General features: G+C 38.9%; 2 protein-coding genes across 5 annotated transcripts; one reads left to right on the forward strand and one right to left on the reverse strand.

Annotated features, from left to right (window-relative positions):
• Positions 1–2,737: 2,737 nt before the first annotated feature.
• On the reverse strand, positions 2,738–17,875 carry cracr2b (calcium release activated channel regulator 2B). Of its 3 annotated transcripts, none has more exons than XR_014534294.1 (18): positions 17,732–17,875; positions 13,360–13,586; positions 12,609–12,720; positions 11,863–11,956; positions 11,595–11,741; positions 11,381–11,471; positions 11,161–11,256; positions 10,883–11,070; positions 10,420–10,491; positions 8,807–8,861; positions 6,138–6,217; positions 5,891–6,002; positions 5,469–5,595; positions 5,277–5,358; positions 4,914–5,028; positions 4,668–4,775; positions 4,478–4,588; positions 2,738–4,392 (listed from the first exon to the last, which is right to left on the reverse strand). XR_014534294.1 is itself a non-coding variant. In XM_083546341.1 (18 exons), the coding sequence occupies exons 2-18, from the start codon at positions 13,582–13,584 to the stop codon at positions 4,305–4,307; spliced, it is 1,866 nt and encodes a 621-aa protein (XP_083402467.1). In that variant the 5' UTR covers positions 13,585–13,586; positions 17,732–17,875; the 3' UTR covers positions 2,738–4,304. The 3 variants fall into 3 exon arrangements, 2 of the variants coding, with proteins under 2 accessions (XP_083402467.1, XP_083402466.1); XM_083546341.1 differs by having other exon boundaries at positions 4,478–4,554; positions 5,891–5,999; XM_083546340.1 differs by having other exon boundaries at positions 4,478–4,554.
• Positions 17,876–17,903: 28 nt separating this feature from the next.
• On the forward strand, positions 17,904–22,360 carry tmem138 (transmembrane protein 138). 2 transcript variants are annotated; one of them, XR_014534309.1, is made up of 6 exons: positions 17,904–18,377; positions 19,094–19,561; positions 19,676–19,847; positions 21,075–21,150; positions 21,276–21,719; positions 21,841–22,360. XR_014534309.1 is itself a non-coding variant. In XM_083546541.1 (5 exons), the coding sequence occupies exons 2-5, from the start codon at positions 19,434–19,436 to the stop codon at positions 21,386–21,388; spliced, it is 489 nt and encodes a 162-aa protein (XP_083402667.1). In that variant the 5' UTR covers positions 18,230–18,377; positions 19,094–19,433; the 3' UTR covers positions 21,389–21,915. The 2 variants fall into 2 exon arrangements, 1 of the variants encoding a protein (XP_083402667.1); XM_083546541.1 differs by having other exon boundaries at positions 18,230–18,377; positions 21,276–21,915.
• Positions 22,361–24,216: the final 1,856 nt, after the last annotated feature.

Genomic DNA, 24,216 nt, shown 5'->3' on the forward strand with positions numbered 1-24,216 from the left:
CCACAAATCACAATATCATCTGCAAACATCATAGTCCATGGAGACTCCTGTCTGACCTCGTCCGTCAACCTGTCCATCACCACTGCAAACAGGAAAGGGCTCAGGGCCGATCCTTGATGCAGTCCAACCTTCACCCTGAACCAGTCTGTCGTACCTACTGCACACTTTACTGCCGTCACACTGTCCTCATACATGTCCTGCACCACCCTCACATACTTCTCTGACACACCTGACTTACTCTTACAATACCACAACTCCTCTCTCGGCACCCTGTCGTACGCTTTCTCTAAATCCACAAATACACAATGCAGCTCCTTCTGTCCTTCTCTATACTTCTCCATCAACATCCTCAAAGCAAATAAGGCATCTGTGGTGCTCTTCCTCGGCATGAAACCATACTGTTGCTCACAGATGGTCACCTCTTCTCTCAGCCTGGCTTCCACTACTCTTTCCCATAACTTCATGGTGTGACTGATCAACTTAATTCCCCTGTAGTTACTGCAGGTCTGCACATCTCCCTTATGCTTAAAGATCGGTACCAGCACACTCCTTCTCCATTCCTCAGGCATCCTTTCCCCTTCCAGAATCTTGTTAAACAATCTGGTTAAAAACTCCACTGCCATCTCTCCTAAACATCTCCACGCTTCTACCGGTATGTCATCTGGTCCAACCGACTTTCCATTCTTCATCCTCTTAATCGCTGCTCTCACTTCCTCCTTACTAATCCTATCTACATCCTGCTTCACCAACTCCACATCCTCCAACCTTCTCTCTCTCTGATTTTCCTCATTCATCAGCTGCTCAAAATACTCCCTCCATCTTCTCAACACACTCTCCTCACTAGTCAACACATTTCCCTCTCCATCCTTTATTGCTCTAACTTGCAGTACATCCTTCCCAGCTCGGTCCCTCTGCTTGGCCAATCGGTATAAATCCTTTTCTCCTTCCTTAGTGTCCAACCTCTTATACAGTTTCTCATATGCCTTTTCCTTGGCTTTCGCCACATCCCTTTTAACCTGCTGCCGCATCTCCTTGTACTCCTGCCTACTTTTCTCATCACTCTGTCGATCCCACTTCTGTTTTGCCAATCTTTTTCCCCTAATGCTCTCCTGCACTTCCTCATTCCACCACCACGTCTCCTTGTCTTGCTTTCTATTTCCAGATGTCACACCAAGTACTTTTCTAGCTGCCTCCCTCATCACTCCTGCAGTAGTTGCCCAATCATCCGGCACCTCTTCACCACCACCAAGCCCCTGTCTGACCTCTTCCCTGAACCTCACACTACACTCTTCCTCCTTCAGTTTCCACCATCTTATTCTTCTTTCAAACCTTACTTTCCTCCTCTTCTTCTTCGCCTCCAAAACCATCCTACAGACCACCATCCGATGCTGTCTAGCTACACTGTCCCACGCCAACACCTTACAGTCTCCAATCTCCTTCAGGTTGCATCTCCTACACAGAAGATAATCCACCTGTGTGCACCTTCCTCCACTCTTATACGTCACCCTATGATCCTCCTTCTTCTTAAAATACGTGTTCACCACTGCCATTTCCATCCTTTTAGCAAAATCTACCACCATCTGCCCTTCCACATTCCTCTCCTTAAAACCATACCTACCCATCACCTCCTCATCACCTCTGTTCCCTTCACCTACATGCTCATTAAAGTCTGCCCCAATCACCAATCGTTCTTTCCTAGGTACACCATCTACCACTTCATCTAAGTCACTCCAGAATCTTTCTTTCTCCTCCATCTCACAGCCAACTTGTGGAGCATAGGCACTAATGACATTTATCATCATCCCTTCAACTTCCACCTTCACGATCATCACCCTATCAGAAACTCTCTTCACCTCCACTACACTCTTACTGTACTCTTCCTTCAGAATCACCCCTACACCATTTCTCTTTCCATCCACACCATGATAAAACAGTTTAAACCCACCTCCAATGTTCCTGGCCTTACTCCCTTTCCACTTGGTCTCCTGAACACACAACACATCTACCTTTCTCCTCTCCATCATATCAGCTATCTCTCTCCCTTTACCCGTCATAGTACCAACATTTAAAGTACCAACCCAAACCTCTACTCTCCTACACTGCTCCTTTTCCTGCCGTCTCTGTAGACGCCTTCCTCCTCTCCTTCTCCTCCTTCGGCCAACAGTAGCCCAATTTCCACCGGTACCCTGTCGGCTAACGATACCTGTGGCGGTCGTTGTTAACCCGGGCCTCGACCGATCCGGTATGAAATTATTGTATATAAAATATTGTATTTTTTGTCGGTTTGTTTTACAGCTTGCATCTTGCATTTATAAAGAACTGCACTCTATCAGTTCTTTAAAGTGCTTTACAATCAGTTCGTTTTAACATTTATATATATATATATATATATATATATATATATATATATATATATATATATATATATATATATATATATTAAAAAAACTGTACAATTCTTCAACAATGTAGTGTTAACTTGACCTTACAGTGACCTTCTGGTTAATGCTGCTACCAGTTTGTTTGTTTTTTTACTGTTTAATGTGGGTTTTTTTGCAATGTGTCAGCTGATGATGTGATGATGCGGTAATATGATGATTTAGGCTTTCACAAGGCTCTGTGTTCCAGCTCCAGGTCTTCATCATCAAGCTGCTGTTCATCACCTGTTCATCACTGCAGGCTGAAAACCGGTTAATTCAGAGTAACTGAACACGTGTTCAATTCTGAGAGGAATCAATTCAATTTAAGTCAATTTAGTTTTATTAGGGCAAAGCTTTTAACAAAGGACACTGTCACAAAGCATTTTTACAAAAATATACAAATTTAAGGTATAAAAGGCAAATGACTAAATTTATCCCGAACTGAAAATCCATCCGCATCAATAATGTGATTATAAATCTTTTCCTTTCAATAGTTTGGTCTAAAAGTGGTCTAAAGGTGGTTTATAGTCTAAAAGTGCAATTTCGTAAACATAATTTGTAGCGTTCTTTATAGTTTTAACATGAAATCAATGACAGTGAAGTTACGATCAGAGTTCACAGATTCATAGCTGTTCATAGTAATGTTAGTTCGAAAATTTTCACTAGTCCTAAAACTAGAAAAGTCATATCCACTTCATTTTAAAGCCATCGACGTGGCTAACAGCAATAACTTCAGTGAAGAAGTTGAAAATACGAGTAAAACAGAAAACGTTTAGGAAGTTGTGATGCTGTAAATGAGACATTGTTCAGCAAATGACGGCAGTTCGTTCGAAGACGTATTGAAAACACACATCCTATGCATCATTACACAAATTATTAAACTGTGAAACAGCAACATTTTCTTATTTATTAACACCTCGTTACTCTAGAAATCCTCCAGACCTTTTTTAAAATACAGTTTTCAATTTTACAAAAATTCCATTTTGTTAAATGTTTTTTTTTTTTAATACACTTGGAACACAGTCTCCTTGAGAACCACCCAAGACACTCATTTGCTTCACATGGCACATAGTCAATTCACTGTGTTTAACAATCAAACATGCATTATAATCTTAGAGATACTGATTATAGCCATTAAACAGTGGTTATACCGATTTAACAAACACATTATGAAATATAAAGATATCATACTATCCTCATTGTTATAGAATAATACCATCCAAAGTAATCTAATGTACACTTCATACACAAAAGTTTGTGGACACCTGACCATAACAATGGTATATGCTTTATACACATCCCATTTCAGATATAATCTTCATTTCATAATCTGTTATAATAACCTCGACCCTTCTGGAAAGAATAATTATATTTATATATATAATTATTCGAAATGTGCAGGAAATATTATTTTTTTGGAGAAGGATTTTGGAGCGTGGTTGAGAAGATGTAAACATTAGTAAAGTAAGGTACTGATGTAGGTGAGGTGAGGAGGCCTGGAGTGCAGCCGTCATTCCGATTCCTCCCAAAGGTGTTGGATAGGGTTGAGGTTAGAGCTTCATGTGAGGTCATTTAAGATCTGCCACTTGAACCCATGTAAACCATATCTTCACGAAATTGTCACGATGGAACAGTTTTAAGTCTACAAGTGAAGGGTAGCTAGCGATGTTAGTTGCTAACAACTAACATGTGCTAACATGCTAACATGTACGCATGTTAAACACTCTGGGCATAATATCCTGAGAAAGTCACCGCCCACAGAGATTGTTCAGAAGAATTTCCACATGTTGGATTAGTGTAGTAAGTGGTTTCAGTCATGCTGCAGGCAGTCTGATGGTAATGGCTGATCATGTGACTGGATTTTGTCATTAGCTCTCTCTCCACCTACGTGCAACACTGCCCGCTATGGCTTGAGTTGTCCAGGGAGTGAAGTACAAACTCACACTGTTTATCTTGTTGGGTGGACATCAGTCTACAAAGACAGAATCCAGTTATCAGGTATGACATCATCTACATAGAAATAATAAATAACACTATATTAAGTTTAACCCTTTTACCTAGCCAGGTGTCTCATAGCCTCCTGGATGTTATAGCCACTCTTAGCACTGCATTCAAAGAACTCAACCTGGTAATCCTGATGCAAACAAAGAGTAACACAAAGCAAATTCCTATAAAAAGATATAAATATATCTGAGTAAAATCAGGTAAAATATTGAGTAAACAAAACAGGAAACCCCTGTGAATTACTTGAGCCATTTTTTTCCCCTGCATGGTGGTCACCTGTCCTCCACCATCATCCTCCATATCCATCTTGTTGCCTAGCAGCATCACACATGCTCCATCTGCCATGTTTTTCTGAAAAAACAAAAAGTGCACCAACAAGCATGTCCTGTTGTTAATAAGGCCAAATTTCTGGGCTCGTCCCATTTCACCGCATCGTCAGAAATGCAAACCTTTTCGGAATGGAATATTTGCATCACAAATTGGCCTCACCTGTACTTGCTCGAGCCAATCACGCACCACCACGAGCGAGGTGGCCTGAGTGATGTCATACATGACCAGGATCCCGTCTGCTTTGCGGTAATACTGTGTTGTGATGCTGTGAAATCTGCCACAGACGAAGTCATTTATTCTTCCCTTTCTTTTCATTTTAACGCTCATTTAAAAAGAGATGGATTGATATACTGTAGGTGGGTAGCCAGGTTTCCTAAACCACTTTATAGTGATATATGTTTCTATTACAATATTAAATGATCGCTCGTGTTTATATTTTAATGAAATAAAAAGTACATTTTACAGATGCTTTGCATAAAAAAAAAAAAACAACTTAGTAAAATAAGGTTTTTTTTCCCGTACCTCTCCTGTCCTGCTGTGTCCCAAAGCTGAAGAGAAATCTGGGTGGAGTCTAGTATTAGACTTCTGACCTGAAAGTCCACACCTGTCAAGCAAATGCAAATGATATTTGGTGTTGCAAGAAGCTTTCAAGTACTGCCAATTTAACCTATTACATATTGTGTGTATGTTCTACACCAGAGATCTGGTGCTTACCTACAGTAGTGCTCATTTTATTGGGGAAGTGCCCTTTGCAGTAGTGATGGATGAATGAACTCTTACCCACTCCTGAACTGCCTAAAAACACAACCTTAAACACACGCTCTCGGCTTCTAACTTCAGCCTGAGAAACAGGAACAGGGTTATTTAAATTAATTACACAGAAAAAGTCAGGTCAAGCTGATGTTTTAAAAAAAACACATACAAAAAAATCGAAAAATCAGAACATTACAACAAAAAAGGGTTTGACCATGCAAACGACTCAAGTTCTTTATTTGCATCATGTATAGCAATAGAAATCTTACAGTCTATTTGTGAGACATGGCAGATAATCATTGGCGGATAAAAGAATCCTAACCATACTCTTATCATAAAAATGAACAAAACTACTTAAAAATACAAACGTTTTTTTACAATACCGTGCTGCTGGATGTATCCAGTTTATGGTTTTTCTCTGAGAGCATTTGTTCGGCCTCCGCAATAACATTAGGTGAGCTGTTCTTCATCAGACCAACAAAACTGACCCGCCTACTAATGAAGTATGGATAAAAAACATTAAAAAAAAGTGTGTGTGTGTGTGTGTGTGTATATAGTATTCATAGTATATAGTATTTAAATATTGAAGACATCATAAAAAAATGAGTCATGAGTATTTTAGTGACCCACCTGTTGTCAGGTCTCGTGGCCAGTAAATAGTCTCCAATTATTGACCCTTTCTTCTCTAAAGGTCTCTTCGCCTCAGGTGTCTAAGGAACAGTCGAGGGATTATTTTAGCTTTAGAAGATTAGCATGCCAAAAAAAAAAGGTGTACGAGGAAAAAAAAATCTATTATTCTGTAAAGAACGTGTTTCTCTTGTATGGCTGGAATGTTACGTCACAGTCTTTTTGTTTTGTGTACAGAAGGTAGAGAAGTGTTCACACGTGTATATACGGTCGGGTCTTGTGCAATAAGGAGACGGATAGGATTGTGTACCATCAGCAATGTCTTTTATTGTGTACTGAGGTGCTGCTAAAAAAACCACACACCCATTCCTTCATAACCTGACTCACAAAATGTTCATTTTTTCATCATGAACCGAAAAAGCACAGAAACTTGTCACAATTTAAAGTCGAAACGTACAGCAGATGCAATAATTTAAATGAAGTTTATGCAAGAAAAATAATTTATAATATTGACATAATTAAAACAAAAAAATTCAGACAAAAAAAAGAAAAAGGAAGTGATAAATATATTCGTCCTGGGATCTGGCAAGATTCCTAGTGTTTCAAGAGTTTACTCGAAAATCACTTTCTGCACCGAATTAATAATTAAAAAGGTATATTTTTAAAAATTTCATGATTTAGAAAAACATATTCAGAGAGAACAAAATAATTATTTGAAATGTGCAGGAAATATTTTTTGGAGGGAAAAACAATCTGCTATTATTATTCACTTCGGGAAAAAAATAAAATAAAAATCAGCAATGCACAGCATTTGTCCTGCAGTCAATCTGCACAAGGACTGACCACTTTTTTTCACATCTTTAAATAAATATGTACATGTGTACAGGAATACGGTTGTAAAAATAATCATCCATTTTTATTCCAGGTTGAGAAAAATTCTAAATGTGGAAAAAAGTGAATATTTAATGCAAGGCCCTGTAATTACAGCAAAAGCTATGAACGTTAAGTCATTAGATGAGCTCATCTGGGTTTGGATTAGAGTTACAGGTGTGTCGACTTGCTCTATGGCTCAGAGTGAAGATGTGTGGTTTAAGTGATATCTGTAACAGACTTCGTTGTTTAATCTCGATTAGAGCTGACGTTCGTATACGTATTTGATAAGCGCTGAACCTATATATTAAATAGACACGATAAAATGTTAGATTCGTCAATTTATAGCCAGCATTAAAAAAACTACTTCCTGTAAATGATATATCTGTTTATAGAGTCTGTCCAAGAGTAATCACATAACTGAACAAAAAACAACAACCACAACAAAAATGCTGCTCAATCCAGCTGTTTTTGAGCAGGATGTAAAGTATAAATGAAAAATGACTGAACCCGCTTACTGACTTGCCTACAGTATAAACTTGGGCCAAATTTCCATACGAATATTGTTGTAATATTGTATTATTGTATATTCATGGTATTACAAGACAGCAAATATACAATCTCTGCATAGATGCTTATAGATTGATGTTCTTCATTAATCTGTGAGGTGAAATTCAAGAAATCCAAACTGTTCTTCAAGCCAGATTTAAACCACAGACCTTGGGGTTGCCAGATCAGCACAGAGAGTCCTCAGAGGTCTCAAAGGCTTTTTTAATATTAGAAAGCGGTTCAAAATTTGAATGAACTATTATTTTAAATGATTGGAATAGTGAACAAAGCCAAATAGGAAATGTTTTAGATATTTCTATTATGAAAAGTTCAAGCGGAATTTGCAGTAATACTTCAAACGGAAGAACTGTCCATAAGGAAGTTTGACAAAAATTGGTCACATGACCCACAAACAGCACTGTATTAGCAGGCAGTGGTACAGTATATACTAACGTAGTATACGAACGCAAAGCTATTTTGACACCACATCGTCCAGCCTTGTTTTGGTATTGGCGTGCTGATCATGGTCTCTTGATTTCTAAAATTATTCACAGTCTGAATGAGTCTTTTCCTAATGTGAGCTGAGCTCCAGTGTTGAAAATAAAAACAGCATGGAGGGAACGTTTATCCGTGTTTTCTGTAACGGACACAAATTTAAAAGCGTTTGATTTGTTTTTCTACAGAAACAACATTTTTTCAAACCTGAGATTCCGCATTCACATTTTCCAAAGTGGCCTTCAAGGTCCAGAATAAGAAACCCATCATATGGCTGTGAGTATCATCATAACATCTGTGTGTGTCCGTATACTGATCGCTGTACATTCTTTAAGATTAAAGCATATAACCTTCAGTAATAAGCAGCAGTGACCAGTTACAGTTACCAGTTCAAACCAGTTACAATTCTCCAGACTTGAATATTGAGTCCATGTATTTGAGTGACCCTTTAATAAGTGTTGGAAGCTTCAGTAGACCAGCAGTCTAGTCTAACCCCCATTAGGACAGAAGCCCCGAGCACAGCCACATGCAAAGGAAGAACAAGCAGGTGAAGATGATCTCCTTCCTGTTGAACAGACATGCACAGCGCTGCCCACAGCTTCACCACAGTCATAACAAACAGCCGCATATAAGAGACCAGCTCAGAGTCCAGTTCAGTAAGGGTAAAAAGAGTGCCCACCCCACGGTGGGGTGGTTTGGCCACAGTTGCATGGTGGGTAAGTTTGAAGAGGAGGCATGAAGGATTGTCTGTGACTAACCCTCTTCAGATCCTGCTGTGCGTCCTTCTCATCCCGCAGACGCTTGTTCATGTCCCTGATAAAGAAACATGATGAAAACAAACATTTAAAGAAATGCAAGAAATAAAATTTATTTATAAAAATTGTTGGTCTGATTTATTAAAGTCTGGTGGGTCAATTAAATTCTAGCAGAGCACATTCTCTGCCTGTGGATCTAGATGATTTGGTGAATCGTGAAATGAAGGATTATAATAACACCCTGAACATGCTCTATATAGACAAAGTTTGTAGACACTTGACCACAAGATTGGTGAGTGCATTTTAAACCTCTTATTCCACATTTAGTCATCATTTACTGTTATAATGATATCTACAATGCTGTTAAGATGTTCCACTAGATTTTTTTGGTGTGCTTGTGAAAATTTGTGCTCATTCATTCACAATGAGGTACTGATGTAGGCTGAAGAGGCCTGAAGAAGGTCAGTGTTTCAATCCGTCCCACAGGTGCTCATTTGAATTGAGGTCAGAGCTCTAGAGCAGGCCACTCAAGATCTTCCACTCCAACGTAATGTAAAGCATATCTTCATGGAGTTGGCTTTGTGCACATTGTCATGCAGGTTTGGGTCTTCTAGTTCAATTTAAGGGGAAATGTTAATTCTACCGCATCCAAATACATGTTACATCGTGTGCCTTCAACTTTGGAATCAGATGTAAGGGAGGAGCCACATATGGCTGAAAAAGTTCATTCCCAATACTATTATCCATAGAGTTTACCAAAATCAAAATACTAGTCGTAATTTCTATTTAGTGGGCAGAGAAACTATTGCAAGAGCAATTCTGCATTTGCAAAATATATCCAACTGTTGTTACTGTATATATTAAAAAAGATTTTACACAATCAGTAAAATCCTGTTATTCATCATTTCATTATCTACTGCGCTCTGTGATCATTTATATATATGACTAGTCTCAGTGGAAAAAAAAAAAAAAGCAGGTTATTAATAAACAGAAACCAAAGATACAGTACAAATAATAATATAAATATGAGATATAAAACTAGAACCTCAATTGTAGTGGAACTACTGATCCCTAATTCACAAAAATATATTTCTGTATTTTCAAAAGAATTTTATTCCTATTGTGCTTTTACCAATGGACATTGTCCCAAAGCAGCCTCACATAGATAAAGCGGTTATAAAATATGAATTTATTAGTTTAGTGCCTGTGAGTTTATCCCTAAGAAAAGAAACCATGAGAGGAACCGGACTCAAAGGGAACCCGTCCTCGTCTGGGTGGCACCGAATGTCCATTCAACTACTTAACATCTGTCCTCTAACACAGACGAGAACATGTACATGACATTATTTAATGCTCCTTACTCACTAATAATAAGTCTGTTGTTTTCCTTTAATAAATTTTTTTGAGTGAAGTTTGTTTCTGAATTCTTCTGTCTTCAACCTGTTTTGTTTTTTTTTGTTCACTTTTGCAGTTCAGGTATTTGTGCACTGGGCCACACTCCCCGCCTTATCTTATATCTGATATCTGTCAAGAGAAAATAAACCTGAACTGAACAATGACCTCCAGACACACCTGCACAAAGCTTTAAGCCATGCGACATATGCATGCAGTCTTACCTGAGCAGATTCAGCTGCCTCATCAGGCTCTCTCGCTCTTTCTGCATGTTTCTGGAGACTTTCAGCACCTGCCTGGGTACAAACAAAACCAACCATGTGGTTAAAACTACTAAAGTATGGAAGATGGTAGTATTTAAATCAAGCAATTAGTACTTCAGAGAAACAGAGAATTGTAAATAATAAAGAAAAGCATTAAATCAAAGGAAAGGCAGGCCATGCAGTCCTACATGGGTATCCAAGAGCCACTAGTGTCATAAACATAATTGTGTGCATTGTTTTGTAAAATGTATCATCTTCATAATATATATATTGGTCATTTCTCATCACAGTTAGCATTTTGCTAACGAAAGTCAAACATGGAGACGTTCAGCTCTTTTGTTTACTTTGTAGTTTTAATATGACATCGTTCCGAGCTCTGAAAACCTACGACTTCTGGGTCGAACGCACCAAAAGCCCATCTCACCTCTGCTTGCCCTCCTGCTGATCTGTAAGTGTTTCCTGGAGGATCTGCAACTGGTTAAGCGCCTTCTGCAGCTCCTCTCGGCTCTCCTCCAACTGTTCTCGCAAATCTGCGTTCACCAGCTGCAGCCTTTGGTTCTGCACCCGAGTGTTTGCCTGGTCCTGGCACAGAGCTTTAATCCTAGACTCCAGCTACAAGGAGTCCAATGGAGAGTGTGTTATAGATTTATATTTTTCTGAGCAAGGAACTGTAACGGCTCTGAATAATGCTAACGTGTTTACCTCTCTCTGCTTGGTCAACATGAACTCTAGTTCCTGCTCTCTCAACCTCAACTCCTGCAGTAGCTGTTCCCTTTTGTCTCCATGTCTCACACTGTCCTTCAAAAAAAATAAAAATAAAAAAAAAGGTTATTATTGGTGGTCAGTGTGGTCATGTTCTCCATGCAAGGAGGTCATGAGGTCATGCATGCAGATTATTGATCTTCTGTTCATCCAGATTTACCAGAGTGAGTCGTTTCTCTCGCTCTTCTTTGAGCTGGTTCTCTAGATCTTCGTAAAGTGAGCGCACCACCCTGTCGTGGTCATCTTCTCGTCTGTGTGTCCATCAACACAAACACACACACACTCAAATCCAACCCTAGTACTACACAACCATATGGCTTACTAAATTGGAATGAATTTCCACACAAAATCCGGTGTGTAGTGTGAACGCTGACCTGTGTAGTGTCTCTTCCAAATTGTCCCTCTCTTTCAGGGCGTCCTGAAGATGAGCCACGGCTTGGGAAAGAATTTCCTCCAACACGTTCAGCAACTCAGGCCTGTCTTTCTGCAAATGACACCAAAGGGAACACAGCTCCCACTGACTACACACACACACACACACACACACACACACACACACACACAAAAAGTCCTCGTATAGTTTATATAAGTGTTTATATTACAAATGGAAATGTTGGTGAACTGCGGCGTCTCAAAACTCACTCTTTTAGGAGTTTATCAGCTCCGAGTTCTATAAGAATCTGTGTGAATTTCAGCTCTGCTGGATCTTTTACCTCGCATTCTTCTACCAGCTCACCTGAGAGCGAGAGATGGTTCTGTGAACATCCAGTTACCAGCCCATGAGTGGTAACACCCTTTATGTATGCATTTTCAAATATTTTACGTTTCTCTTAGCCAAGTGTGCACGGTTCTGGTCCAAAATACTCTCTAATCATCTTGGGGTTACATCATTAACAAGTTGTCGTGTCAGAATTCTGTGTGGATTAAATTTTTATGTATTCAAACATCATCAGAAGTGCTTGGATTGAAAGGGAATAAGGCTAGGAAAAAGGATAATGTAATACCAGGACAAACAGTATTTTTACCATTTGATTAACATTTTTTTTTCCCATTTAGCATTTTTCCCATTTACAAGTGGCTAAGGCTTTGCATTTTGGATCCAAAAGTCATGAGTTCAAATCCCAGCTACACCAAAATGCTACTCCTGAGCAGGTGCCAAATGCCATAAACGTAATAAATGATGCTATTGGACACATTTCTGAGACACTGTATTTTGTCATAAACATTTTATATGCTTGGTAAACTTTACAAACTTTGATTAATAGCAGCTCCTGGTAATATTTTATTATTTGTGTATGAATAGTAATATTATATCCAAACCTAGATTATAATTGTGCTAAATATCATGTGTCGTAAATATTTTCAAGGATCATGACACAAGCACAAACCTAGGCCCGTGTGAAACTCTAAAGGCGTGAGGAAGCCATTTCTATCACGGTCCAAGCTCTCGAACACAGACTCCAACTGCTCCGGGGTCAGAGGCACCTCTCCTTGCAACCGCTGGCAAGCAGAAACAGTACAATTCAATTCTGTTTTATTTGTATAGCACTTTTAACAATAGACATTATGAATATGGATTTAGAATGTTAGTGCCTATAAGTTTATCCTTGATGAGCCAGTGGCGACAGTGTCAAGTCAAGTCAAGTCATGTCAAGTCAAGTTTATTTCTATTGCGCTTTTCCCAACAGACATTGTCTCAAAGCTGCTTTACAGAGTTTAAAGAGTTAAAGTGAATGGTGTGTGTTGATCCCTGTTGAGCAGCCATGGTGATTGTGGCAAGTAAAAACTCCCTTAGATGTTATGAGGAAGAAACCTTGAGAGGAACCCATCCTCATTTGGGTGACATCAAGAGTGTGATTATAGTCTTTAAACACTACAGAACACTGGAGAGTGAGAACTAACATGAGCACTGGAGTGTAAGATTATGAGTGATGTTCTTTCTATAGTCTTATACAGTCATTTGTGGTTATAAAACTAGGAGCAACTGAGCAACTCATAAAATAGCTCAACATCTGAGATCATTATAGAAATCAGTGGCAAGAAAAAAAACTCCCTGAGATGGTATGAGGAAGAAGCCTTGAGAAAAACCTCAACGGTTATGAAACCAAACCACGGATTCTAAACAGAGTTTGTACACACCTGCAAGTCTCGCTTGGTGATGAAGCCCTTATTCTCTTTATCACACAACCCAAACAGCTCTTTGGCTTTCCTCATTGTGTCCTGTGGTGTCCTGAAGGCTGCACTCTCAGGTGAGGGCCTCGTTCCTCTTCCTGATGTTGGAGTCCTAAATCTAGGGGTAACAGGAGACGCCGGGGCACTGCCCTGACCCTCCAGAACCTCTCCATCTCTCAACCAGCCTGACATTACTGAAGTAAAGAGAAAGAACGAGTAAAAATGTGTTAATCTATTCACTAATAATTAAACTCTCACTGGTTTTATGTACTTTTTCCTCAGTATTCCTGAAATGCCCTGACTTGTGGGTTAATCATTGGGTGGTAGTTTTAATAAATTAGATTCCTTTTTTTTTTTAAATGCAGATCTCAGCAGAAACAGGATACAGAGTCTAGGACCTCTTATCAGCAGGTTGGAAGGAAAAACGTCACGCACAAAAACCCATTCCATATGTTTATCCCGGAATATTTTTAAAGGGAATATCCATCTATGTGTCAGTTTGTTGGTTTTGTCCTGCTCTGTTATCACAAAGACACAGAGATTACATAGTTACAAATATGTTTTTAAAGGAGAATCATTTTAACATCTGTTAGATCCCCCAAAAAAGAAAAAAAGACCAGACTCTTCTTAAAATTCCTAAATAGAAAGTTTTCCTCTCTCCAACTTCCTCTGCTTTTTCCTTCAACTTCAGCAAATAGTAGCATCATTTCATTGTCAATACGGCTGCTCACGCCATCAACGGTTCAAATCCCTTCATGTCTGGTCAAAGATTCGTGTGAATTGCTGCAACAAAAAAAGTGACCTATTGATATTAATGTAGGAAACCGTGCATTAAAGCAAAAATACACAAACGTATCCATGATTCTTCTTGGTTTTCCAGGTTGAACGCATTATAGGGCACCACAAAGGATCTTCCATCTCCATCTCGCTTTGTCAAACCAACCACCTGCATGTCTTCCCTCAGCACATCTATAAACCTCCTCCATAGCCTTCCTTGTTTCCTCCTACCTGGTGTCTCCATCCTCAACATTCTCCTACCCCATGATATACCCCGTGTACCTCTTCTGCACATGTCCAAACCATCTCAATCGCACCTCCCTCACCTTGTCTCCAACAATCATGTTCATACAAGAGGTTTAAATGAAAAAGTCAACTCAGAATTTCAGTACAGAATAAATCCTGGACACAAATGAGGTTCACATGTCAATGATAAAGTTTAATAAGTCATTAACATTTGTAATTGATTGTTAATCCTCCAGTGGTGATATTTGGTTCCTACAAACAGGTTCAAGTTCCTGGTTTAGTGATTATAGAATCTGTTGATGTATTTATTATAGACTGTGCCAGAAGCTCCAATGAAACCTTAACCCCATAACAACATGATACAGGGGCGAGAGATACATCTAAAACCTAATGTAAACAAAAGCCTGACACGTCCCTTATCAGCAGTAAAGAAGTGACGACGTGCAAACAGTAAAACTCTGTATTTTCTGCTCTGAGCCACCGGCATGCTAAAGGCCGAAATCCTCTTGTGTTTGAACTGCGATGTTCCTCAGCTCTGCCTATAGTCAATATCGGTGTGTAAACATTGTAGTCGATTACCACTTTCTACCAAAATGTTTGGGAAAAGACGTGAATCCTGTATCGATTGAAAATCCAGAATCATTATTCCGTTTGAATGAAATTGCAACGCCAGATGTTGAATTTGGATCACAGCGTTTCACAAAACCCAGGAAAAAAGTCCTGTGCAGGGCAAAACAGCTGGACATTTCCCAACGTGACACGTCGCAACACTCACAAATCAAATAGAGCGCCTGACACTGTCCATGAGCACACATTCCCTTTGTTTTTCTTCTCTTTAGCTTATTTGCTGCCTCTCTCAAAGCTCCAGGATATGCAGTAGCAAAACAGGATGGTCACATGATGGAACTGTACACTTGGTTGTGTGTGTGTGTGTGTGTGTGTGTGTGTGTGTGTGTGTGTGTGTGTGTGTGTGTGTGTGTGTGTGTGTGTGTGTGTGAGGGGAGGGGGTAGGCTTGCATGTGTGTGTGTGTGTGTGTGTGTGTGTGTGTGTGTGTGTGTGACACAGAAACAAAGCAAGATGCAAATAAAGCATTTAACCCAAGTTTGCATTGGGCACTGCGCATTAAAACTAGAAGCAATCACAGCCTGAACATCGAGTTTATGTGGATTGAAGGTGTTACGATACGCATTCGAATAAAAGTTTTAAATCCGAATTTTCCAACCTCTGATTTCTAAAACAAAGGCCCATAATCTCAAGAAATTCAGGACCCATAAGGCTCCAACAACAAACTGGGCAATAATACGTTGGTACAAGAGGTACAAGAGGTCCATGGTTCACTCTTGTCTGTATGGGTTCCTGCGTGCTTCTCTGCTTCTTCCCCCATTTAAAAAAACATGCTAGCAGGCAGATTGGTAACAACAAAGTTTCCATTAGGTATGAATGAGTGTGTAAATATATCCGCAATAAACCGAGGTCCCATGAACTTCCCCAGACTTTCCAGAAACTACCTCAGAATCCACCAGACCAGGTGGTGGAACCAAAATAAAGTAACACACATATGTAACATCTTGCATTTCAATAGCTTTAATTGTTCAAACAAAGAGGCACGATAACGAAACACACAACATCATATCAACACGTCGTTAATAAGATATTGTGTGCTACGGGAGATTATTATTTAAAGTGATTTAAAGAGTTTCATCTTACAGTCACAAGACGTTGTTAAGGAACGGAAAGAAACAGGCATAATGTTACATAGCGGTTAAGGAGGTAAGCAATAGAGACAGTGTGCATGTGTTTAGTCCATTTTTAAATTGACTTTTATCTTCTTCTTCTTTCGGCTGCTCCCATTAGGGGGCGCCACAGCGGATCATCCGTCTCCACCCCCCCCCCCCCCCTGTCCTCTACATCTGCCTCTTTCACACCAACTACCTGCATGTCTTCCCTCACCACATCCGTAAACCTCCTCCTTGGTCTTCCTCTTTTCCTTCTACCTGGTGTCTCCATCCTCAGCATTCTCCTACTGATATACCCCATGTCCCTCCTCTGCACATGTCCAAACCATCTCAATCTCACCTCCCTCACCTTGTCTCCAAAACGTCCTACATGCGCTGTCCCTCTAATAAACTCATTTCTAATCCTGTCCATCGTCGTCACTCCCAGTGAACATCGCAACATCTTAACACTTTTATTGACTTCGATCTATCTTGATTAATTGCTTATTAATTGAAATACTAACTTCCTAGCTAACGGGTCCTTCCGCAGACAGTAAAGAGTTAAACAAGTTGGTTACGAGGCACAGGGACAGAAAAAGTTCCTGTATTTTTATCAGCAGCCAAATGATCCCTGATGCACATAAACTAGAGGCTGTTGTGTGTGAAAATCTGAAAAACTCCAAAAATAGGTTTCCTTCTTTCTAGACACAATTATCTATAGTAACCTCGTGCTGTGAACAAGGGAAGTGTTGCATAAGCAAATGGGAAGAAAACAACAAACAAACAAACAAACAAACAAACAAATAAATAATTAAATGAATGAACTAGATAAAGGAAAACAGGGAATATGACAAATTGTAGCGCAGGGCAGCTGCTTAACGATAAATACAGTAATATACTGTATTTTACAGGAGTAACATACAATTATTTTCAAATGTATTATTAGTAATATTAATCACACTGATAAGAGGAAGAAAAGAAAACAGATATTAGTAATACTACTAATAATAATTAGAAAAATAACAGTGATATAGTAATATCATTATTATTATTATTCATAATACTATTCTTATTTTTATTATTGTTGTTCTGATTATTATAACAACAATAACGATTATAAAGTCCACCGTATTTTCTTTCAGCTCTCAAGGTTAAATAAACACTAGAGTCCACAGCACACAGGCGAGTTATTCTAAAACTAAACTAAAGTTTTACAGAAAGTAAAAGAAAAAGCAACTTGAATCCCTAATGTTTAACAAGTTGCACCTCAAGGACATAAATGTGTTCATGGCATGAATGCTTTCTGGCACACAGGCACCAGTGCTGCCTTATAAATAGAGGAAACCTGTAATGTGCAGAGTCCTGAGCTTCTCACCTTCACTCAGGAGATCCAGAAACTTCTCCCTTTATAAGAATCTGTATTGGATTTACTGTAATATAAACCTGTTTTAGAGAATGTATGAACATTTTGCTGCCACTGCTTATTTACTGTCTATAGACATGTGACATGTTTATGGGGACACGTTCCATAAACCCATAATGACTCTAGAAAGGACATGTTCTGTAGATATTTCCAGTTTGAAACAGAGGTCTCACTTACCTTTTCTTGGAGTTGTGAAGTTCTCCAGTCGTCCCAGACTCACAGGTTGCTCACATGCCGCCAGTCACTGCAATTCCACCGGGTGTGTATCCTGTCTACGTCCTGCAGTTCACTGCCGCTCCCCTGCCGCTAGAGGGCAGAAAAACTCACCTTACCGTAATTTGTCAGATACGCCGACTTTATGACTGTAAGACCACCTGAATAGAGGTGTTTTGGTCCCCATTTCGCTGCGAAAACACCCCTGACCCGTCGAGCATCAACAGCGGTAACTTCTTCAGTCCTCTGAGCTGTACAGTAGCTCGTCTGTTGGATTGGACCACACGGGAAATAAGCTTAAGGGGCTTGAACCCACAACCTTCTGATAAGTAACCCAGAGCTTTATTTATTAATATTACGCATTTTTACTTTGTAAATGACTGCTCGTTTTTGTAGGAAGACACAACTCCAAATTAAATTAGGGTCCACTAAATAATTCGTGAGTTTTTTTTGTGTCGTCGTCACTTCCGGGTTTTACGGTAAACGTTGCTATGGGAGACGTGGTGGATTCCTGGTGCACATGGACGCTTCGTTTGTCTGATTCGAGTGAGATCGGATCCCGGCGTCCAATCTGTCTTCAAACTAACATCTTGTATAGCCGGAGAATGAGGTACTGTACCAGTTTTGTTCAAGTAAATAAACCAGAAGCTCCAGTTTGAGCGTCTTGAGCAGGATAGCTAGCCACTTAGCTGCTTTGGGAAGAAGACAATGTGCGCCATGCTGTCATTAAGCACATGTTTGTTTTGATCCGTGGTGTTACACATCATTTGTTGCACTTAAAAAGAAACTCGGATGAGATACTGAGCAATCTTGAGCTGGGGATAAAAGGCAGATCATGTAGCCAGATATGTACACCATCACCACCACTACCGCTGTGGATCTTCTAGGAGCTCATTGTTTTGATTGAAACTCTGATAAAAGATTTACTGGTTGATTAAAGTGTGATTTATTAGATTTGAGAAGTAAGGTTACTATTTGTTAATCATGTAAGTGTGTGTGTTGGTGGAAGCAAGAGTCAGGTACAGATTAGATGGTACACACACAAACACACACACACACACACACACACACACACACACACACACACACACACACACACACAAGATGTCTAAGTGAAATTAAACCTTAATCCCTACCATGTTCCCAAGTGCTTTAACACTTGGAATTACAAAGATAATAGCTCACCATTTTTAGGTCATAAATTTCAGAATAATCCCACCCCCCTACAGACAGGAGAACGAGTGACCCCAGCGAAGAAGTCATCTAATGTGTGATATATTGATTGATCGTTGCTTTATGCTAATCCCACCATCTCATGTCTTCTAGGTAACCTGTAGATCACGTCTCCGTTCAACCGGATTACTTCTAACTGGACAGATTTAGGTTTTATGACTCGATGTTTGAGCATAGTGTGCACATGAATTTGTCAATCCGAGCCTCTAAAATACCCACAGGATTAAAGAGCGATTCTTTCCGATTTCTTCTAAATTTCTCTAACACTCCACGGTATGAGGCATGGAAGTGGGAAAAGTTTTATCAAATCAGCACCTTTAGACACTATCGGCTGAAAAGTTTGGGTTTCGAAGCTCATTTCTGTGGTATCACACTGACGACAAGCTGAAGGACACGTTATAAATCGCTGAGTGAGGCGACACTGGACTCCGAGATGCTCCAGACCAATAACTACTCGCTGGTGCTGCTGATCCAGCTTTCTCTTCTGGCCTTCGACCTGTTCGTCAATTCTTTCAGTGAACTGCTGAGGGCAGCTCCAGTTATCCAGCTCGTACTGTTCATGTGAGTATTAAAGGGAAAATAAAAAGCCCAAGCGAAGAAACGTGTTGATTCCGATGCTGTCATATTAATGTTTGACGTCCTTGTCTTTCTCCCGCACTCTTGATCCCACTGCAGAATCCAGGACATTGCCGTTCTCTTTAACGTCATCATCATCCTGCTGATGATGTTCAACACGTACGTGTTCCAGGTGGGACTGCTGTCTCTGCTGCTGGAGAGGTTTAGAGCACTACTCGTCCTGTCTGCTGTCTACCTCACACTCAGCATCTGTCTTCACTGCTGGATCATGGTGCGTCCCCTGTTCCCTCTGTCCCTGACACTGTTTGAATGATCGTGTTCCATCGCATGTTGTCTCGCACCCAGTGTTCCCAGGATAGACTCCGGATCCACAGCAACCTCGACTTAAATAACCAGTTACTAAAGAGAAATGATTTTCAGTGCCATGTGTACATTTTCACCACAGGGGTATTCACACTACATGGTCAAAAGTGTATGGACCTAGTCTTCCTGCATTACGTTTCTAGTTTGTCTCAAAGGTGTGCAGTGGGGGTTCAGGTTCAGGTGTTTGTGCAGGATACTCGAGTTCTTCAACTTCAAACATAACACTCCATGTATTCAGCTAAACTTTTTAGTTCAAGTTTAATGGGCTGGTGTCCACATACTTTTGGCCATATTGCTGTTTAGGTCTTTTGATGATGACTTGCTTGTTGCACCAGAACGTGGTTTAGGGGTTCCATAGTAACAGGGATGAATATTTCAAATTTATGAATGAATTTAGATTGACAAGATTTCATTTTTGTGTAAATCATTAAATGTATAATTCTATCGTTTATCGCTTTTTTTTTTACTTGAACATTACATGGTATTTTTTGTAGTTCATCCAGTAAAGTTTATTGTCGCACTTTTTTGAGGGGTTTGAGAAGCACGTGCATGTTCCTTTTGGTTCTAAGTCATTTAATGGGATGGAGATTTCCTTCGACCAAACAGATATATAAATATCCAGATGTTCCACTGAAATCTTTTTTTTTTGTTGAAAAACCCTCGCTTAGCATGAAGAACAGCTTTACACACTTTCAGCATCCGGACACTTCATTCAGCTGAAACACTTTCTCTTTGTATAATTTGAAGATGTTCTTCACTAGTTGGAGATTTCTTACTTGTGATGCAGTTCAGCAGGATTTAGGTGTGGTGACTGAGCAGGTCATCCCATAATAGATATCACTCCAGACGACTGTCTGCTCTTGTCTGGTACAGTGAAGTCAGTTCCAATGAGCCGCAGTCCAGACGGAACTGCATGGTGATGAAGTGTGAAATGGGAGACGTGTTAGTTCTCTCCTGTCCATAGAACTTTCTTAGAGTCTGTTAGTGTTCAATTCATGCTATCTGACAAGCTGTTTCCAGATGTTTGACAGCCGCTGTATATCTGATGCGTCCAAGGATACGTTTGATCCTAACCTGATTGCAGTGATAATAATCTTGAATATTTCTTTGATTGATTCAAATTTTTACTGGACAGAATCTGAGGTGGATGGAGTCTAATCGTTTTGTCTGGACGGACGGCCTGCAGGTGCTCTTCGTGTTCCAGAGAATAGGTAAACGCCGTACGAAAGGCAAAAATGCTGTTGTTTGGAAATATTTAACGTGTGATCATTTAATCACATATTCCGAAGACGAATACCTATATGTTCCTAGTTCTTTTCGTTTTTTTCTTTTTCAGCTGCAGTTTTGTATTACTACTTGTACAAGCGCAGCACCGAGTACCTCGGAGACCCGAGACTGTACGAGGACTGTCCCTGGCTGAGGGACGCTTTCGCCCGAGCTCGGCTTTGAAGAACAACACAGAAGCTACAGCAAGTTCAGCACAGAGATGCAGACTGGTTTGCAGACTGGGATAAAAAAGTGAATTTAATACAGACGCAGTGCTGAATATATAAAAACTGCTTCCAGTACAGTGAAAGGAACTAAGAGACTCGTATATGGAGCACAAGTACACACACTAATGGAACATGTTCATCCTGGATTCTTCACAACCATAATATCAGCGAAGCACAAAAAACATCATCTACACTTTTACTGAACGCACCATACCTCTTTAAACATGATGCATAAACGGATCACTTTCAATTAGTTTTAAATTATATTATTATTTAGTCAGTTTAAAGTTTTTTTTTTCTTTATTCTACATTTTAAATATTGATGCTGCACCCAATAAGAGCAATAGATGTTAGACTGCCGGTCCTGAATGATAAACTCGACAGTAAAGACTTTTTTTTTTTTTTTAGCATTTATTCTACTGTTTTGTTCACACGACAGAACAAATGATTAAATATTGATTGGATAAAACGGGGATGACCAAAGTGTGTGTGTGTGTGTGTGTGTGTGTGTGTGTGTGTGTGTGTGTGTGTGTGTGTGTGTGTGTGTGTGTGTGTTTTAGTCAATGAAAATTCCTTTAATGCCATTTTTAGCCTCTTTTCTTTTTTAGATTTATCCTCTATACATTTATCCTCTCTTTATATTATTTTGTAAAACTGCATTATAGGAATCAGATTTCTCAGACCTTCTGCTTGTCATCGTATCCAAAGTGCCTGACTTTTATTATTGATCATGAACATGTGCAGCCAGGACTCGGGATTGATCGGTTATTATAGCTGTAATAATATAGTCACATGGTCAGGGGGTGGGTTTATTGATTGCTGGTTGGCGTTTAGGTCATTAGAGTGATGATTATGTTCCACATCATAATAATCAATAATATTAAAAGATTACATTTTGGTAATAAATGTTTGATGTTGAAGATTACAATACCTTGGTTGATTTTGAGTGTTTTCAGCACTGTGTGATGTGGAATAACTCCAAAATCTATAATGGGATCATTATACCGTTTCATCATTTCACCACATTTTGATCTCCTTTATCACATGTACAGTACGTCTTAAAAACCTCTCATCATCTGTAAACCCACTGAAAAAGATCCACTTTGTGCATCAGTGTTCTGGATTTTTTTAGCACTATTGTTATTATTATTATTAAGATTTATTTAAATACTATTAATAGTAAGATCAGATTTTGCGATTTGAGATGCAGATAAATTTTATTTTATTTATTTATGTTTTTTTTTTAACAGCCGAAAGACAGCAACGTTTTAATTCTGATGTATTAATTTTTTCAGATGTCCATGAAGGTAAATAAGCGGCCAGATTTATGAACTTTACAGCTCAGATTACACCTCGTGGTCTCTGCTTCACATTGGGTCAGTGCAAAAAAAACTGTTGCAAACACAATAAAATGTCCAAATATTACAGGATGTAAATTGGAAATCAGGAATTTCAAAATGTGTAGGTCGAAGCTTGGAAATGGATTTCCTAATATTTACACTATTACATTCAGCCCAAAAGGTTTATAGGCTGACGATGAGTGTTTTATATACAGGATTATAGTTTATTGCCCTGAGAGCCGAGCAGTGAGGCTCGAACATGCTGCTCTATTCTTATCTATGAGATTACTGGAGGATTGGAGATTTAGGCACCACAAACAACCTGCAGACGTCTAATCAGCCATACAAATATTGCCACCCTTGGTAAAGAAATCGAACATTAAGTGAAGTATATTTATTTATTTGGAATTTTGTGTAACCAGTGAGTGACAACACTGTGTCAATCTGAATGTAAAAATCTAAATCTTAAGCGTTTTTTTTTCCAAAATTAAAAAGTAATTATTATATTATTTTTGTAGTTTTAATCCATGGCTTGAATTTGTGTGCAAAGCTTCAAACTCGATCCTGAAATAACAATAAGGATTATTTTGTCTGTACAACCTATAAAGTGTCCCCAGACTTCATACATATGAACAATTTATTCACAAAAATATTTTATTTCATATTTATATTATATATTTCTTTAGGTAGCAGATGACAAAAAAACATCCATGAAAAACTTTTTTATTATTCAGGTATTACATACTTATGTCAAATTCAAACTTACAGAGAAACAAAAACAATAAAAAAAACAAAAAATTTTTTTAAACATTACATAGATTTCAATGCTTTCAGAGGATTACGTGTTTTCAGTGCTTTTTTTGTTTCTTCCAAGAAATTTATATACAATTTGATGTCATTAATAAAATGGGACAATTTTGGTCCGCAGTGAGCCATTTTTTCTTATAGGGAATTTTCCTAATAAAATAAACAAATGTATAATATATTGTTGTTCACAATTCAAATAATTATGTTTCGTATGAAACAGCACATCAAATATACATATTTCTATCCCACTTTCCATTTTTCTATTAATATATAATTCCATATCTTTCCAAAATAATCTCGAGTAAATACAATGAAAAAAAAAGATGCAAAATGGTTTCTTTTTCTTGACCACAGAATTCACAGACCCTCTTTTGCCTCTTTTTGTCCTTGCAGAATTTACATATGATGTGATCTAATATACTGTATATCGTTTTCCAAATCATGTCCGATCAACTGAATTTGCCACAAGTGGACTTCAATCAAGTTGTAGAAACATCTCAAGGATGATCAGTGGAAAGGCTGTGAATAAAAATTTAAGTTTTACCTATTTTTAATACAGATGCAAATATTTCAAACTAATTTCTTTCACGTTGTCATTACAGTGCCTTGCGAAAGTATTTCGCCCCCTTGAACTTTG

This window comes from Silurus aristotelis (genome assembly GCF_946808225.1).
Source record: "Silurus aristotelis genome assembly, chromosome: 7".
Classification (NCBI taxonomy): Eukaryota; Metazoa; Chordata; class Actinopteri; order Siluriformes; family Siluridae; genus Silurus; species Silurus aristotelis.

Coding starts and splice junctions, on each gene's coding strand:
- cracr2b (XM_083546340.1), bottom strand. CDS start 13,584: ATGTCAGGCTGGTTGAGAGATGGAGAGGTTCTGGAGGGTCAGGGCAGT. Junction 12,721..13,359: donor TCACCAAGCGAGACTTGCAG/GTGTGTACAAAC, acceptor TCTGCTTGCCAG/CGGTTGCAAGGAGAGGTGCC. Junction 11,957..12,608: donor AGAGTTTCACACGGGCCTAG/GTTTGTGCTTGT, acceptor TCTCGCTCTCAG/GTGAGCTGGTAGAAGAATGC.
- tmem138 (XM_083546541.1), top strand. CDS start 19,434: ATGCTCCAGACCAATAACTACTCGCTGGTGCTGCTGATCCAGCTTTCT. Junction 19,562..19,675: donor ATCCAGCTCGTACTGTTCAT/GTGAGTATTAAA, acceptor ATCCCACTGCAG/AATCCAGGACATTGCCGTTC. Junction 21,151..21,275: donor CTTCGTGTTCCAGAGAATAG/GTAAACGCCGTA, acceptor TTTCTTTTTCAG/CTGCAGTTTTGTATTACTAC.